Source organism: Cydia pomonella, chromosome 6 (assembly GCF_033807575.1).
Source record: "Cydia pomonella isolate Wapato2018A chromosome 6, ilCydPomo1, whole genome shotgun sequence".
NCBI classification, from domain to species: Eukaryota; Metazoa; Arthropoda; class Insecta; order Lepidoptera; family Tortricidae; genus Cydia; species Cydia pomonella.
This window is the reverse complement of record NC_084708.1, coordinates 14,512,877-14,532,029: the sequence shown is the minus strand read 5'-3', so window position 1 is coordinate 14,532,029 and position 19,153 is coordinate 14,512,877. Positions and strand designations below refer to the sequence as shown.

The 19,153-nt window shown below is 37.9% G+C and overlaps 1 protein-coding gene across 2 annotated transcripts in view; it reads left to right on the top strand.

Moving 5' to 3' along the window:
• LOC133519063 (semaphorin-1A-like) overlaps nucleotides 1-16,725 on the top strand; it is a 160,627-nt gene extending 143,902 nt beyond the window's left edge. For both annotated transcript variants that reach the window (XM_061852955.1, XM_061852953.1), the window contains 9 exons: nucleotides 3,121-3,217; nucleotides 6,115-6,166; nucleotides 11,251-11,503; nucleotides 12,322-12,515; nucleotides 12,707-12,848; nucleotides 12,933-13,614; nucleotides 13,783-14,096; nucleotides 14,687-14,873; nucleotides 15,065-16,725. In XM_061852955.1, coding sequence (XP_061708939.1) covers nucleotides 3,121-3,217; nucleotides 6,115-6,166; nucleotides 11,251-11,503; nucleotides 12,322-12,515; nucleotides 12,707-12,848; nucleotides 12,933-13,614; nucleotides 13,783-14,096; nucleotides 14,687-14,873; nucleotides 15,065-15,287 — 2,144 coding nt within the window. In that variant the 3' untranslated portion in view covers nucleotides 15,288-16,725. The remainder of the gene's footprint in view (nucleotides 1-3,120; nucleotides 3,218-6,114; nucleotides 6,167-11,250; nucleotides 11,504-12,321; nucleotides 12,516-12,706; nucleotides 12,849-12,932; nucleotides 13,615-13,782; nucleotides 14,097-14,686; nucleotides 14,874-15,064) is intronic.
• Nucleotides 16,726-19,153: the final 2,428 nt, after the last annotated feature.

The window sequence follows — 19,153 nt, the reverse complement described above, 5'->3', positions numbered from 1 at the left end:
AACTTGTAATGATTTATTTTCGAATTTAAACGGTTTAATAGATGTTTTAATTCTTCAGCACTATTTGCTAGCAGGACGGTGTCGTCTGCATATCTTAAATTATTAATATATCGACATTATTTAATTCCTATATCGACCCCATCAAAGGCTTCTGAGAAGAAACTTTCAGAATATAAGTTGAAAAGGCTTGGGGATAAAACACATCCTTGACGGACTCCTTTCAGTATTTCTAAGTCTTCGGTGGCTATATTTCCGACTTTGATGTGAGCAGTCTGATTCCAGTACAAATTTTTAAGAATTCTAGCGTCTTTGCCGTCAATGTCTGTTTGATAAATTACTGCCATAAGTAGCTGATGATTTACAGTGTCGAATACCTTTTCGAAATCGATGAAGTACAAAAATACATCTTTTTGATGTTCCAAACCATTTTGTACCAGTACTTGGATTGCTAGCAGAGCTTCTCTTATTCCTAGACCGTTTCTAAAGCCAAATTGAGTCTCGCTGATGTAGCTATCTATCTTACTAAATGTTCTATAGTGTAATACTTTAAAAAAAAACTTTTAATACATGGCTCATTACACTGATTAATCTATATTCATTGCACATTTTAGCGTTAGGTTTCTTGGGGATTGGCAAGAAGGAGGACTTTAAGCCAATCGTCCGGAAGGACTCCCGTATCATATATTTTATTAAACAATGTGACCAAAATATTAATTCCAAATTCATCTAGTAATTGAAGTAATTCTCCATGCAAATTATCAGGCCCTACAGCTTTTCTGCTTTCAGGTCTAGCTCCTCTATCTCCGCGCATTTCGATTCCAGCCACATATCCCTTTCACGTCTGATTAATGATCTAATTTTATTATCTATGTTTCTGTATTTTACTTTGTCTGTTTCCTTGTACCATCTTCTTTCGTCCATCAAGCTTAAAATTTATTTTGTTATCCATGGGCATTTAAGTTTCTTTTTTCCAGTGACCCAGGACTTCCTTGCTAACTGTATTTGTAGTATCCTTAAACATATCCCAGATTTGTTTCGTATTCATGTTTTCTACATTTGAAATTTTCTTTAGTTCGTTATTATAGTCAGTCATTACTTTAGTTCTAGTTTCTCTATCTTTAAGTTTATCAATAGCTATTTTTCTATGAGGATTACCCATATCCTTTTCTGGTATTTTAAGCTTTAAGTTCAGTTTTACTACTAAGGGATTGTGGTCAGAGCCAATATCTGCACCTGGAAAGGTTTTCGCTAGTACTAATGAATTACTATTAGTTACAACGCCAATTCTGCCATTTGTGCTGATTTTTTGACACATATAAAAAAAGAGTTGATTGCAGTACAAAACTAAATTAAAGCAAGAAATATTACTTTGCTAATCCGCGAGAAATTAACGTGTTAGTCAATCAGTGCTAACCTGTTATACTTACTTGCGTATTTTTACATGCAATTAATGTTCCCACCCTCCCACCGCAAAAATAAATACGCAAATAAATATAACAACCCACCACCAAAAGTACAAAACTCGACAGGTGTTTCAGTTTGTGCAATAAAGAATCAAGCGGAAAAACGTTAATAACTGCGAAACTTGAATTTCATTTCATTTCATTTCGTTTATTTATAAACGGATGACATGAATAGGTACTTATAGTGTTATTTTTTTAATTTATTTAAATTATGAACACTTTTATAGGTTCAATGTCAAAATTTTTTTTGCTTTAAAAATGAACTACAATAACTGATTCAAATTTCAAATCTTTCGAGCTCATTTTCTCGATTTCAACTAACTGTCGCTTGATCGCTTATTTCATAACACTGTCCGGAATCTATTATAGGTATATCAGTGTGCGCGAGGCCGATTCCGATTTAACAATGTGTTATGGTTTCGATACGACCGTGTGTATCGTCTTGGTGATCGGTGCGCACTATACAAAAATCAGCGTGAGCTATCTTCAAGGTCGTATCAAAACAATTGTTAAATCAGAATCGACCTCCACATATACTAGAATCTAATTCCCCATAGAAAATTGAGAACGTTCTCGAGCACGACACAACTATATGACTTATAGGGTGTATTCCCATCTGTCTCCGCCGGGCACAAATGGGAATAGGCTCTACATACAAATCACTCTCGTCTGTGCCCGCCTCTTGTATGGCGGTGGTCACGTGGGGCGGGCACAGAGATGGGAATACACCGAATGATAGTAATAAATATCATAGTGCAAATTAAACTTCCCGATTGTAAAAAGCACCGTCATTAACAACTGTCCGTTACACGTATTTACCTGATCACGCTATCGAATTTATAATTCACAATTACACAGGTGCAAGGACCCAACAAAGCATGTCATATTGATACGTGAGAATTTCCCAACCAATGATTATGAAATCGTAAATTCACATTGTTGATAAACGCTGCACAATGAGTGCATTGTTCGCCTGATCCCAGTGATATTGGGACTTGCTAAAAAACGTATATCTACCTATGTTAGTTCAGAGAGCGAAAAATTCTATAGATTGCTTAATAGGCGAATAATGCCTTCCATGATGGATAAAATTACTTACTTATTACACAAGCTTTACTGCAAAGTACTCGTACCTACCTACTACCTTAACTACCTATCTTTTTTAATTTTATTGTTATTGTTGTTTCTGTACCACTTGTTAAGTATGATGATATGATGTTATTATTAGAACTTCTCATTTAGCAAAATCTAAAATACCTACTTATGAAAATTTTATGCAGATATGGAAAAATATTTTGATGCACTACCAAAACAAAAGTTTATTGGTCTATCTGCGTGCATTTTATTGATTGATTTTGTTTTTATTCATTCGTATATTTCGCAAATTTTTTAAAGGTAATTTCACCGTGTAAATTTGAGCAGCCTCGGCTTTAGCCTATGTACGCACAAAGCTGGTAGTGGAAGGGAAAGCTGTCACTAAACCTAACTGACAGCGTAATGTGGCGGTCGGGTAATGCGAGGCCACAAATCGCAGGTCATGCTTGCTCATTCCTTCACTAGCTTGTCCGTAATACGACGAATATTAATTTCATACCGAATCGTAACTCCATTAAGTCAATGACTCGGTATAAACTAAGTTATTATCGATTTGTTACAGGCGATGAAACTTCAGAACAGTTCGTCGGCGATGCGGCAGCGCCAGATCATTTCCGTATTTTAGATAAGGATGACTTCTCCATTATTGTGGGTGGCAGGTAAGCTATAAACCATATCCTCAAAGTCTATAAATCAAATATTGGTTTCAACGTAAACTCACCGACAAAGACGATGGTAATTTCCAATATCACCAAATGGTAACTAGTACGATTACCGGGCTTTGTATTAACGCATGGAAAGACATACCTAAATTTAAATCTCAATTTGACAACCCTATGACATCTAAATAAGTAAATTATTTTTTAACAAGCAGAAACGTCTGCGAACGCTTATATTAAGCTAAGAATAAAGGGTGTAGCAGGATAGCCTAGGAAAAATTGCCCCCAGCGATTTTGGGCCGAAACTGTAATCAAACGATGCCTTTTGGGGAGGTTATACTCTGCACAAAGTTTCATCCCTCTGTTACCCCCTGGGGGTGAAAAAAAACCCGATTAACCCCAAAACTGTTTTAATTATTTTTTCCTAAACTATGAAAGTGACGAATTTCAAATTTCGTACAAATATTAATAAGACTAAAAGCTATGTGCTAAAAAAATATTAACCCCCTAACCATTGAAATTCTTGTAAAAAAAACAAAAATAAAAAAAGAATCAACCTGTATATCAAGTTTGGCTCATGGTACCACACCATTTTTTTTTTCAAAAATGAACCAGTTTATATTCTACATGATACAAAAGTTTCATGGACCTACTCCAGAAGGAACATTGCGAAATTAATATGTATTGGCTCTTTGGTGCGTACTATTCATTGAACTCCCACTAAGAGCCTTGCATTATTAATAAACAATGGCTTGCGATCGGACCGCTGCTCGTGCCCGATTTGAAAAAGGTGGGGATAAAGAAGTATGGATCAAACTCATTTGTACATGGATCTCAAGTTTGGCTCATGGTACACACAATTTTTTTTTTCAAAAATGTTTCAATATATATTCTATATTATATAAAAGTTTCATGGACCTACTCCAGAAGGAACATTGCGAAATTAAAATAAACGTACTATTTCGTAGCTACTAATCATTATACTCGTATCATGCTTAATACGCAACGTCTCGGACCCGAAAACAAAATAATTTAAAAAAACCGGCCAAGAGCATGTCGGGCCACGCTCAGTGTAGGGTTCCGTAGTTACTCTTCCGTCACAATAAGCTAAACTGGAGCTTAAAGTATAGTAAATTGTTAACCAAGGGATGAAACGGTACCTTTCACGTGAGTTAAACAAATAGGCAAATTTGCATAATCAGTACCTAATTAAAGTATGTCTTTTTACCATGAAGGGGAAACTTTTTGCGATAACTCAAAAACAGCTAAACTGATCATGTCCGCTATAGTTTTCATTTAATGTCTTTCTTAAGCTCTACTTCCACGATTTTTTTAATTTTTTTTGGACCTATGGTTCGAAAGTTAGAGGGGAGGGACACATTTTTTTTTCTTTCGGAGCGATTATCTCCGAATATATTCACTTAATCAAAAAATGTTTGTTGAAGACCCCTATTAGTTTTGAAATACCTTTCCAACGATACCCCACACTGTAGGATTGAAGCAAAAAACAAAAATTCACCCCCACTTTACGTGTAGGGGAGGTACCCTCAAAAAAAAAAAATTTTTAGATTTTAGGTTTATATATCCATGCCAAATTTCAGCATTCTAGCACTAACGATCACGGAGCAAAGCCTCGGACAGACAGACAGACAGACAGGCAGGCGGACATGGCGAAACTATAATAGGGTTCCTAGTTGACTACGGAACCCTAAAAATGTTTTTATAAATACAAATGAGTTTGATCCATACTTCTTTATCCCCACCTTTTTCAAATCGGGCACGAGCAGCGCCAGCGGTCCGATCGCAAGCCATTGTTTATTAATAATGCAAGGCTCTTATTGGGAGTTCAATGAATAGTACGCACCAAAGAGCCAATACATATTAATTTCGCAATGTTCCTTCTGGAGTAGGTCCATGAAACTTTTGTATCATGTAGAATATAAACTGGTTCATTTTTGAAAAAAAAATGGTGTGGTACCATGAGCCAAACTTGATATACAGGTTGATTCTTTTTTTATTTTTGTTTTTTTTACAAGAATTTCAATGGTTAGGGGGTTAATATTTTTTTAGCACATAGCTTTTAGTCTTATTAATATTTGTCCGAAATTTGAAATTCGTCACTTTCATAGTTTAGGAAAAAATAATTAAAACAGTTTTGGGCTTAATCGGGTGTTTTTCACCCCCAGGGGGTAACAGAGGGATGAAACTCTGTGCAGAGTATAACCTCCCCAAAAGGCATCGTTTGATTACAGTTTCGGCCCAAAATCGCTGGGGGCAATTTTTCCTAGGCTATCCTGCTACACCCTTTAAAAGTGGAAAAATTACTGTCTTGGGTGAGACTTGAACTCACGGCCTCTGGGACCAGATCCCGTGGGATCCATATGCCGTGAGTTCAAGTCTCACCCAAGATAGTAATATTTCAGCTTTTAATTTTATTCTAAATCTAAATAACTAAATAAGTAGTTAGTGTTCCTGGAGTTACGTGCCGTTTGGTGAGTGACCAATATTGTTCCTCCATCTTTTTTTTAATTCGCGAACGTGTTGATTATATTTCCGGTCGTAACAGAAACGTTCCGTTGCGGGCCCGTGTCTGAAACATGTTTCCCTACCGCATAACGAAGGAAAAGAAAATATATTTTTTCCTGTGCGAGCCTCAAGTTTTATTCAAGCTCTAAAAGTGATGATTACCTACCAATAAAAAAGAATTAGCATCGAATAGCCTAATTTCCATAAAAAGATGCTACGCGGGGAATGCTAAGTTATGTTTGGGCAGGTGTGCACCTCGCCGTCTCGGCCGACGCTACGATCCCCGACTGCTTGAACGAAAATAACGAAACGCACCTTGTTACGGCTTGCATATTTAATTGTCGCCACTAATTTAACCTATTTTGTTCCAGAAACACTGTCTACAACCTCAGCCTGTACGACTTGTCGGAGAATTCAGATCAGGTAATGTTTATTCATTATTCATTTGCATGTAAAAGGATATTCTTTGGAGAAATGCTTTTCTTTAGGTGGTATAATATCTATCTCTCCGATAAAGACACATTACCGGAGATATTTGAAGTGCATTTTAATTTTATGAAATCGCTGGTATAAACAATATATTGAGGTATAGTCAATTGGAGCAAATGCTTTCATTTGTGATAAATGCGTCTTTTAAAGATATTTTCTAAACGGAACATTTTAGAACTATTGCAACCCTCTATGTTCAAAGTATGGTCACCGAATTTTTAATGTAACGTCTATGTAACGGCTATAATACATTAATCTTAGGGACTGACAGGCGGTGCTGTGGTGCACAAAAAATAGTACAAGGCCGGGAAGCGATAGTGTTTGATTTTGAAGCAATAACCAGACCTGTGTTGCTAAACGGTAGCTCGGCAAGCCGACGTTTGCTAAGTGCCGATAGATAAGGGTTTATTAGGGATCCGTAACAAATCATTAAAAATATATTTTATTAATACACAGTACCTACTTTTATGTGTTACATATAAATACATAAGACGATAGTATTTTATTTTTTACCCGACACATAAGAAACTTCTAGACGTTTCAAGCTTTTAAAAACTAACAAAGCTGAAACAAGTTACTTGCCTCTATCTATGCTTATTTACTTAGACTCTAAAGGACTCTTATACTTTATTTATTCTATAATTTACATAAGTAGTAAAATGTAGGCTGCTTAAACGAAATGTGACTTCTAAATTAATAAAAAAATTGTAAGTTTTGGCGTGGCCATTTTTTTGCTAGTTATTTTCAAAATTAAAATGTGTATAGGTTGGTACAGAGAGACTCCCAAATTTCTGGATATCTGGATGTCAGTTTTTATTCGTTTAAAATCAGTAGTTAAGTACATTAAATAAGGAACCCTTGAACCGAGACACCGGTTTTTCATGAACCCGGTCGGCGACCCGCTGGCGCAGCCGCCGAAAGCCACGTATCGCACTAGTACAGGTTTATGTATCTAATCTTGCGCAAACAACTTTACACCAGTTCCCCGTCCCCGCTGCTTTCCGCTGCACTCTCTGTTTATTCTTAGTTACGACCCATTTCGCTCGGCGCACTGTTTATTTTGTAAATCGTGCGAGATTATTTACTTAAATAAAAATTCTGCTTTGAAATAACACAATTGTCGTTAAAAGGTATCCGGCTACCGAGACGACGCACTGTGGGCTGAAATTCGGCTCTCATTGACATAGAAATCGCAGTTGTTATTTTTATGATTTTTTGATTGAAATAGGTTTTGCCCAGTATTGTTATGGTAACCTATGAGTTTTAGACGATTTGGAATGAAAATTGTCGAGTTACGATTTTTATTCAAAATAAATGTACGGAGCAGGAACAAGAAATCATTTCATTTCATTTATTAATTGCATTCCATGGTACATACAGATGTTATCTTACATTAAATTTTTACAACATGGACCCTGAGTAGGGTATTGCAAGTTAACCTTATTAACTAAATACTTAAAATTACCTTAAAAAACATATTATTATTATTACCAATTGCTCAAGAACCGCAAAACAAACCGTAATATCCTCGCAGGTGGTTATACTACGAATTATTTGTGATTTTTTGGCGTACTACATATATCCGTCACGGGTGCGGATTTTTTTTAAATCATTAATTGTTTCTATGGAAAAAGCACAAAATCCAAAATCAAGATTTTAAGTTTTTTTTTATTTAAATGGCTTATGCTCAGTATGTTTATGCTAAATTATAAGTTTCAGATGATTTGGATTGAAAATAGTAGAGTTATGTTTTTTTTTTTAATGTATGGAGCCGGAACAAAATATCAAAATATCTCAAGTATCAAAAAACCATAAAAATAACAACTTCGGTTTCTATGTCAATGAGAGCCGAATTTCAGCCCACAGTGCGACGGCTTCCGCCAGAAATTTTTACTCTTATGGATTACCCAAACGAAACGAAAGTAGGAATTAGTACAAGTATACCTTCGGGCATCGTTGCGAAAACGTGAAATAAATATAAATATTTTTCAATTGGCAAGGATAAAAACACAAGTTTCCTTTATAGACCAAGGCTAGGATCTTTCTACTACAGAAGTCTCGTACAAACTCAAAATTGAAGTTTTGTGTTCATGCAGAAAAGTGTCAATGCTCAACTATCGCTTAAAAACATAGTATGGTTTATTCGAGCCTAAATGACGTTGCGCACGCTAGGGGATGACTGATAACGGATAACCAAGAGCGCAGCTTGGCAATTCATAATTCAAGCGGGCAACGATTAATGGCATCACAATGTGCGCATGAAACAAAAATACGATGGACGTAGGGCGGCTCGAGGGTGTTTGGCGCGCTGCCATCTCCGCCCGATATTGCTTTAGCGCGGCAAAATTCGATCGGTGAAACTAATATTCTATTAATTCATTCTTGAGCGTATCTTTGTAACTTAGGAAGTACCTACCTAACTGATTAGATAGAAATTTGATATGAAGCAAAAGTCAAACCGACCTTCCTCAATCCGAATCCAATATTAATAAGTAAGTTTTCCGAAATTTACTTTACTTGTAAGTATGCCTGTAACATTTATTCTGGTCTGAAAAAATAGAACAATCTATCTATACATAAGTTATGGGTAATCTGTCAAAAAATAATACTTACCTCGTTGACTTACCTACTTATAACATACAAGTAGATAACAATTTTTTTTTTTTTATCAATATTTATTCTTTTGTTTTTTTTTATGTAGTCATACTTTCCGGCTTCGCGGGCACCGGTGGGCTTAGTCACTTTTTCTTGAGTATATCACATCTATTTCAGTTCATACTTACTTATTATACTTAGGTATGTTGAAACATCACAAATCGAATCTAATCTAATACGGCTTTATCGTTCTTATGTGTTAAATCGGAAACCTTGAAAAAAACACTTTAAACTTCACGTCACATGTTAAATCTAGCCCTATCGTTGAATAATTCACGTGTGACGCGGAGCCCGTACGTTAACTCGAAGCCCGAATACTAATAGCCAAGGGTACTTAACTACTCGACTCCTTATGTGAATTTCTGCCGATGACTAAAAAAACTGAGTTCATATCATTAAGGTATAAATAAATTACCTTATAATGATATTTAAATACTTACTCCAACTAAAATTGTGGTAACAACAGAGGACAAGTGGAATTTATTTATTTCCAGTGGTGTCAAGCGGGACTTACCTAATCGCAATTGTTTCCTCCTCCTCTTCAGTAAATTAAATTTTAATGAAAAATAATTTACGACAGGGAAACAATCATTCTAGCTATGTCACATTTTTAGGGTTCCGTAGCCAAATGGCATAAAACGGAACCCTTATAGTTTCGCCATGTCCGTCTGTCTGTCTGTCTGTCTGTCTGTCCGAGGCTTTGCTCCGTGGTCGTTAGTGCTAGAAAGCTGAAATTTGGCATGGATATATAAATCAATAAAGCCGACAAAGTCGTACAATAAAAACTAAAAATTTAATTTTTTTTAGGGTACCTCCCCTACACGTAAAGTGGGGGTGAAACTTTTTTTTCGCTTCAACCCTAGAGTATGGGGTATCGTTGGAAAGGTCTTTCAAAACTAATAGGGGTTTTAAAGAAACATTTTTTGATAAAGTGAATATATTCGGAGATAATCGCTCCGAAAGAAAAAAAAAATGTGTCCCCCCCCCCCCCCCCCCCCTCTAACTTTTGAACCATAGGTCCAAAAAATATGAAAAAAATCGTGGAAGTAGAGCTTAAGAAAGACATTTAATGAAAACTATAGCGGACATGATCAGTTTAGCTGTTTTTGAGTTATCGCAAAAAGTTTTCCCTTCATAGTAAAAAGACTTATTTTAATTAGGTACTGATTATGCAAATTTGCCTATTTGTTTAACTCAGGTGAAAGGTACCGTTTCATCCCTTGGTTAACAATTTACTATACTTTAATCTCCAGTTTAGCTTATTGTGACGGAAGAGTAACTACGGGACCCTACACTGAGCGTGGCCCGACATGCTCTTGGCCGGTTATTATTAAGTTAGGTATACGTCTGTATAATATCCGCCTAGTCGCCCTGGTTTGCACTTGTGAGGCTGAAGTTCTACCAATATCATATAATGTACCAAAGTATTATAATAGATTGAACGCAGTGTAACGGGACTCTAAAGTACTATCAAATGCGCGACTAGAATTCCCGAAGCAAAGTGCAATACCTTGTAACTGGCAAGTAGAAAGATACCTTGTCTCAGAGAATTATTAATAGGAACTTAACTGCCCACGTGCCGTTAGCTACTTTCATGCACTAAACATAAACCGACTTAGTGGAATATTATATGATGCCACTTGTAGGTATGTTTGTGAACTAGATACAATGAATGAGTTATTAGCCCTTCATTTTATATTATTTACGGATATGTTTTCATGGTTTTTGGTTGGAACCGAGATATGAACTTTTTTTCAGATAATGCCGAGAACACATATTGGGCTAACGCATGCTAATCTAAGGAGCGCAGCTATGTGGTGGAATGAGACAGCAATATGGCTTGCTCCCTCTAATGCATAAGTGCTTTCGTTATATTGGCCTACAGTGGCGCAATATGTGTACTCTGCATAAAGTCTTAGGGTGGTATTCCACCTGTCCAATTTCTTGGTCCAATGTGCATTGCGTCTCTCTTTCTCATTAAGCAAAATGTGAGACGGAAATACAAATTGGACCAAGAAATTGGACAGGTGGAAAACCACCCTTAAACGTAGGAAAATAGGTAGTAGGGCAGGAATACATAGCAAGAATCAAATTTTGCGAGTGATCATATTAAACTGGTTCTAACAACACGTCCGAGATGAGGAGCTGACATTTGTTTACTCACGACACAATAAGCTGCTGTCGCTTCACAACTGACTATTACGAAAAGAGCTCACGCTCTTTACAAATTGTGCAAATGAGCCGCAACGTATTGATTATTTAATCAAGTTGTATTGATACCTACTGTGGGAGTTTCATTAGTCATCCTTTGATTCATTCATAATTTGTTTACATTTTTAAGTTTGTATAATATTTGTTCGCAGCGCCTAGAATGGAATTCGACGGATGCTCATACGGAACTATGCCAGTTGAAAGGAAAATCATTAGACGAATGTCAGAACTACCCCCGTGTAGCAGCGAGGTCGCACGGGCGATTGCTAGTCTGCGGCACCAACGCGTTCAAACCGCTGTGCAGGCGGTACGCCCGGCACCCGCCGACCCAACACCTGGAGGAGTTCGACGGCACCGGCCGCTGCCCCTACGATCCGCAACACAATTCGACCGCCATATTTGCCGGTAAGCTTTAAAGCCACTATATTCCTTTGTAAATGCCAATGATGAGCTTAACCTTTATGAATTGAACAATTTCCTGGCTGCGGCGTGATCACACATAGCAATGATCATCTAAGGAGAAGGCACGACGCCGCGCCACCCAGAAAGGGGTTGCACCGAACACGACGCGACGCCGCGATATGAATCAATTTATAGCCTTTACAGTTAGTCCTGTCCAACCCACATTAGATGCCGTTATATTCTGAAATTCTAGTGATAATCTGCAAACATAATAGGATATAATAAGAGTAAAGTGAACTACGTGCACTTCAAAACCGCAATTCAAATTACAGTTAAACTTAATGACAGTAAGTTCGAGTAATGTACAGTACAGACACAAATGGGATGAAGAAACCGCATAATTAGTGGCACGATTCCTTATTTGACTCTTACCTATCCGTTAATGGACTTGGCTGTAATTTGCATAAAACATTGAAACAGCTGAATGTCTAACCTACTTACTTTCACTATTTTACGACATAACATAAGCGTGATACAACTGCCTTTGACATTTATCAGAAGAGCTTGTAGGTTGTGAGGTATATTCTTAGTGATTAAGTAGCGGTATCACTTATTCTCTTGACGGCGACTTCTGTACATATAATGTTAAAGTATTTATTAAAGTAAAATAAACGAGTTGTCGTAAAACAGCACGTATCAAGAAACATTGCAAAATCTATAAAGATCACATATACGATAAACTACCCATTATTTTGCTTTAAGGTACAAAATGTACTGAAAGATTCCCAGTTTGTTTTGTAAGTGAAACTGTCTTTTTCTAGACGGTCAATTGTATACGGCGACGGCTGCAGACTTCTCCGGCACGGACCCGCTGATCTACCGCGAGCCGGTGCGCACGGAGCGCTCCGACCTGCGCCTGCTCAACGACCCCTCATTCGTCGGCGCAGTCGCATCCACTAGCCACGTTTACTTTTTCTATCGCGAAACCGCCGTCGAATACATGAACTGCGGCAAGGTAACTCAAACTACCTTTATGTTATTGCGTCAATTCCAAAAATGACATACGCCATTTAATGCTGTAATGCTTTGATTGTAATCTGAGGTTTGCTCAACGATAGTCAGGGCGGTTAACTAATATGTTACAATGTCTGCTTTTTTTACAGTTACTGCTCGAATCGGTAATTATTATTATTATTTCTGTTACAGTCGGTGTACTCGAGAGTAGCCAGAGTGTGTTTAAAAGATAAAGGAGGGCCACACACATTTAGTGACCGGTGGACCTCGTTTTTGAAGACCCGTTTAAACTGTTCAATGTCTGGAGAATATCCGTTTTATTTTGATGAAATTCGTAAGTATTGTTGTAATTTGATTACTCGTTAAGCTATCTGTTATGACGTACTTATACACAAACAACGTATTTTAATTATTTCAGAATCGACAACGGAATTAATCAACGGCATTTATGGGAGTGGCAGCAGCAGAAATGATATCATATATGCAGTATTTACTACCCCGCAAAATGCTATCGGAGGCTCAGCAGTGTGCGCCTTTGCTATGAGAGATATTTTAGACGCATTTGAGGGACCGTTCAAAGGCCAAGAAAGCATGAACTCTAACTGGCTGCCGTTAGAAAAGGATAAAGTTCCTGAACCAAGGCCGGGTGCCTGCGTAGAAGACAGCCGGACACTATCGGACTCGGGAGTCAATTTTATTAAAACGCACCCCCTGATGGATAAGTCAGTTTCGTCGTTCCTCCAGAGGCCAATATTGACAAGAGTTAGTTTACAATATAGATTCTCTGCAATTGCTGTTCATCCTCAAGTACAAGCCATGAATGGTAACAAATACGACGTTATATATGTCGGAACGGACGACGGTAGAGTAATAAAAGCAGTCAACGTTGCAGCCAACGATGGCGTTTTCGATTCGAGTACCGATGAATACAGTAGAAACCCCGTGAGGACGGCCGTGATATCCGAGGTGCAAGTGCTTCCTCAAGGCGTCCCGATCAAGCAGATGCACGTGGCCCTCACTACGGAGAAATTAATAATAGCGTCGGGTGACATCATTAAAGCCGTCTCGCTATCACACTGCGGCAACGTGCAATCGTGCAGGTATAGCAGCATTTTATTGTTTACTTTTGTCTTTTTTTCTTATCAGTTAGTACTTGGAACAGCAATGAAAGTACAATATCCGATATGTCAACTGGCACGCCTAAGCTATCTTACTATGTACTTATAATTATTATCTTACTTTGCTGATTAGATATTATTAACTTTCAGGGAATGTGTGGCGCTGCAAGACCCTCACTGCGCATGGGACTCGAAACAACAACAATGCGCTTGGGTCGGAAACAGACAATTTCCGAACCCAGAGAGATTCCTACAAAATGTAGAGAACGGAAAGACTGAAATATGCAATAAACTTCCCGCCCTTTTACCGGGCGACCGACATAGTAATAGAAATCCGGGCACAAAAAAGCCCGTGATATCCGAACCCGACACACGAAAGACTGATGACATTCAAAATGAAATATTAATAGAAGTTGTCGAAACAAATGTTATCTCCGAAGAGAAAACTAACAAACACGAAACAGGTAAATTGATTAGGCTAGATTGTACAACAAGAGCTTTCAAAATCCCATTAAATCAAATTTTCAACCCACAACTTATTTATGGAGATATTTTTCTTAATTTCAAAAAAAATGTGGTACCTGTATCTATACCGAATAACTGCAAAATACTGATTTCAACTTTTACTAGTGGTAACTAAGTACTTAAAGAAATGTCCAGTAGGTAATTACCACCACCAAACCAAAGTCAATCAATGGGAACAGGTTTAAGAAGAGCTATTACCATTCATTACAACTTGGTGGTAACAGCTGTGTACAACCCATCTGTTGCCGTTTATCTATTTTATTAATATAAAAGTTGTAATAAATGTGTTTTTTAACACATTCACTGCCAGGAACCCACCTGGTGGGCGCTCGTGAACTTTGTTCAGATGCCGGACAACCCGCTGGGCGGGTTATTTTGTACGCAGCTATAGACCACCGGTTTCTGGAGTAGTGCGCCGTTTTTTGTCTGGCAGTAAATGTGTTAATCACTCGATTGCTTAGAGTTTGAAAGAGGCGTCCAAATTTTTAAATAATAAAAAAGTCGTTTTATAAGTGTTTATTTTTTGCAGATTCGCTAACAGTCGCCGCCGACGGCAATATCTACAGCGCACAGGCGCTCATGACCGCCGTGGTGGCGTCGTGCCTGGTTACTCTGATGGTGGGATTCGTTATCGGGTACCTTTTCTCTCGGCGATTTCGTCACCCATTTTTTACCGATACCTCACCGTTCAATGAACAACACAATCATTTAAACAGGTAATTAGGAATGACTTCTTTGTATTATTAAATTAACGATTATATCAATATCTAACAAAAGCGTTTTATTAGTGAGTCTTAATGATTTCTATAAGTGACCGATTTTTGTCGTAGATAACTGTTTAACAAAATACCTAAGCAAATGAAAAAAGTAACAAAAACAAACATTAAGATTATACATTTGTTTCCAGGTTAAGCCCGCTAGAAACGCCATTGAACGCTAATTCAGCGTACCTGCCGCCGCGTTCCAAAAACGTGAACATGGTGGCGAACGTGTGCCCGCTCGCCAAGCAGGACAACCTGCACCTCGAGCTGGGCAAGGAGCGCACCCTCGACCTCCGCAACTCCACGGAGTCGCTCGACAAGGATCTCAAGTGCGGCACGCTACAGAAAGTTAAAAAGACTTACATTTGAAACCTACCCAAGCAAACCTTTTACGGGTCCATTACTAAGTGATAAACATTGCGTGCCAAGGCTTCCGACGAGTCGGATCAGACTAGTGTTACAGTGAATCGTGTGCAACTCTTGTAAATATTGTGATGTATAGTTGACGGACAACAATAAATACGTATCAAGGGGACGTTCATGTGCGCCGAGATTGAAGCATTTTATTTATAGACTTATGAGATGTAGAAATCGACTAGTTAGTAAATGGTTGAAGAATGAAGGTGTTTAACACTAAAACTGAATTTGTTGTGGAAAATACACACTGACTGTTATATTTAAATATAAACAATTTACCATGTTATATGGTATACTATCGGTTTTAGTATTGAATATCTATTTAAAACATTCCATAGGTAATTACAATAGAAATAAAATGCATTGAGCTAATGTAAATATGATATATTAAATTTGTATATAATGCTGAAATAGCTAGCAGGGAGAGCTAATGTCATACTCGTTATTCAGGTCTGTGAAGTTAATCAATACATACGATGGATCATGGTAGAAAAAATATATAGGAAAATTAGATTGTACAAGTTTTCTATTACGTAGTAGCAGAGTAGATCAAGCTCAAGAAACGTTACATATAACAAATATGTTCTTATATTGAAACAAATCATATTATAAATTTTGTTAAATATAAAATTATTATAGCATTAAAATTGCTGTGCTAAGTGCATAGTGCCTTGTAGGTTGCCAATTTAGTGCCTAAAATGTATGAACATCGGGTATAAAGAAATATATATCCTGGTGATTTATAATTCAAGCTGCATCAAATTACTTAAACATTATTTCATATAGTGACATGTATGTTTTTATAATTATAATAATGTAAATATTATTAAATGGTATTAGAAATAGCAATATCGTATGCTTCCCTGCATGGTTACGTAAACATTTACTCCTGTTTCATATAAAATTAGCACTACAATTAATTTAATTAGCTTTCATAATAATATTCTGAGTGTGCACCTACTCAATTTATTACAATAAACAGAACTTGAGTGACCTAAATCGTTATATTAAGGTAAATTGGGCTGAAACAACCACCAGAGATCTAAAAATTAGCAAGTTTTCCCACCGTGAAACAAAGTTTTAAGATAAGGAGGTAATCTGTTCGTGTACATATACTACTTGACTAGCAGTAGAAAAAACGCTATTATATAGTATCATGACATTTAAATAAATGTTATTATTATAGTTTTATTTTTAAATATTTACCTATTTTCTACATAAGTTTTCAAGCAATTGTAAAATTGTGATGTTTGGACAGAAATCAAGAAATCCAGTATACTCAAAATCACTTTTGTTTTTCATATTTTTTATATTGTAGTGAAACAATTAAATATTTAGCAATTTTATCAATTTCCAATAATACTGGAGAAATAAAAGTATTATTACATTACTACGTAGTTTCCATTCAACTCACCAATTTTCAAAGACCAACCAACAATTAACCAGTTTTTCCCAACTGTAAGTACCACTTTACCAGCTTGCTACCATTTCAGCTGAACTTTTGCCTCACCTTTTAACCCTGACAACTTACAACTGAGGAAAAATGTCCAGTAAGTAGGTTACCGTTAACTTTACCATTGTTGACCACCATACGTTGAAAACGCAGCCCTTACTTCTTCTCTTAGTCTGGGATCACACGACTGCCGCTACTTATTTTCTGATTTTATTGCTGCTGAAGTTTTTCTTTGGGGGACCCTTGGTGAGACATACAAAGATATACGATGCCCATTCGTTCGGTTCCGAGTTACCTCAAGATCTACGGACGTTAAGGCCAGTGACTATCTTTTACTTACATACGGCTCACGTACTGACGGATCTTAGTTTTATTTATTGTAATTGTATATATTTTTATTATTATATTGTTTTTACCTTAACAACCTAGTTTTCATTTACCGCTCTGGCTACATTGGCGCCCAACGTAGGGCACGAACCCACGACCCTGAGAGAGATTAAAGAGTCTCATGCTCTACCGAGCTGAGCTGAGCTAGTAAGACGGGCGCCCCGCGATGGACGCCCATGTAGCCGGCTAACTAGAGCGGTAAATGAAAACTAGGTTCTAAAGGCAAAAACAATGTAATAATAAAAATATCAGCAGACAGCCCACAAAGAAAAAGAAAATACTCAGCAGCAATAAAATCAGGTAAATAAGTAGCAGCAGTCGTGTCTCAAGACTTATTTATTTATTTATTCGTATGGCATTATGATTATGAGTCGTTCTACAGATTTATATCTACAGGGCCGGATTTAGGGGAGGGCAACCAGGGCTACTGCCCCGGGCCTCCACAAAAGAGGGGCCCCCACAATAGAGAATTCGGAAAATTTACCATGTTAAATTTTGGAAAAAATGGGGCCAGGGGGCCTCCACTCCTTTATTGCCCGAGGCCTCCAGACCTCTAAATCCGGCATTGTATATCTAGGTTCTTTACCCATTGGGCTGCGTTCTCACTAAACGCTATTAAGTCCAGAGGGTCACCAGGGTACATTCGGTTCGGGCACTCGTTAATAATATGGTGGATAGATTGTATAGGCGCTCCGCAATCGCATTCCGGAGTGTTTTTCCATCCACACCTAAACATGAAATCGCCAGATCGGCCGTGCTCTGTGCGAAGTCTATTAGGCTGGCACCATTCGCGTCTTGGGGCCGAGAAGCCTTTGGGCCTTTCAGTGGGATTGTAGTCGCTGCAGGTTGTAGGCAGGTTGGAATTCCGTTCCTTCATCCATTTATCTCCGATGTTAAAATTGTCCTTCATTAACTCCTGTGCCATTCTGTAGGGCGGGTGGCGGGATTTTAGGCGTTGCCTGGGAGGATGCATGAATTCAGCATAGACTGGCAGTTCTGGACTTTTAGAAATTTTGGTGGCTTCGTTTAACAGGGCTTGCTGCCTTCTGAGGTGCGGTGGAGGTATGTGGCTCAGAGTTGGCAGCCACTGAATTGGTGTCGACTGTATGGTGCCAGATATGCAGCGCATTGCCTTCCGCAATTGAACATCCACCTTCTCCACGTGGGCACTATTAAGCCATACGGGTGCACAGTATTCCCCAGCAGAGTAAACCAAGCTGAGGCCTGTAGTCCGAAGTACATCTGCAGTGGCTCCCCATGTTGTTCCAGTCAGCCTATGCAGGATATTATTGCGGGTTCCGAGCTTTTTGCTTAGCTTACTTAGATGGGCACAGTACGTCAGAGAACGGTCAAGGGTTACACCAAGGTATTTGGGCTGTGGGTTGTTAACAAGCGCTTGGGCTGTGGGTTGTAAACAAGCGTCTCAAGACTGAGAGAAGTAAAGGCAGAGGCAGCCCACATGCTAACCTTTTAACACAAATCATAAATATCAACTCACATTAAATAAATAAAATCAAAGTTTTCTATTTCGAGAAAAAATCACCAGAGAAAGACGAGCGAAAAGGGCATACTTATTTTTATCACCAGCCAGTGCGCGCGATAGCTGCACCATGCAGGTTTGCCATGGTAAAAAAAATCGAGCCAACCTGGGCGGCTACCGGGAAAATCGAAGTTCGTCAATTGCGGGCATTTTTCTCTGTCACTCTAATTACGTCTTAGTGAGAGTAAAAGAGAAAGATCCCCGCAATTGACGAACTTCGGTTTTCGCGGTAGGCCCCCTGGTGCTAAAGACCATGGTCAGTTAACTGAATCACGTGTCGACATATTACAACAAAAATGTAACCCTCTTCTAGGCATTTCTGATTCTCATCATTATCATCATAATCAGTTTTTGGGACAAATTGATTTTATACAGTATGTAAATTCAATACGGGCGAATATTTAAACGCTGGTTAGTATAGGACCTAAGAAGTGTATT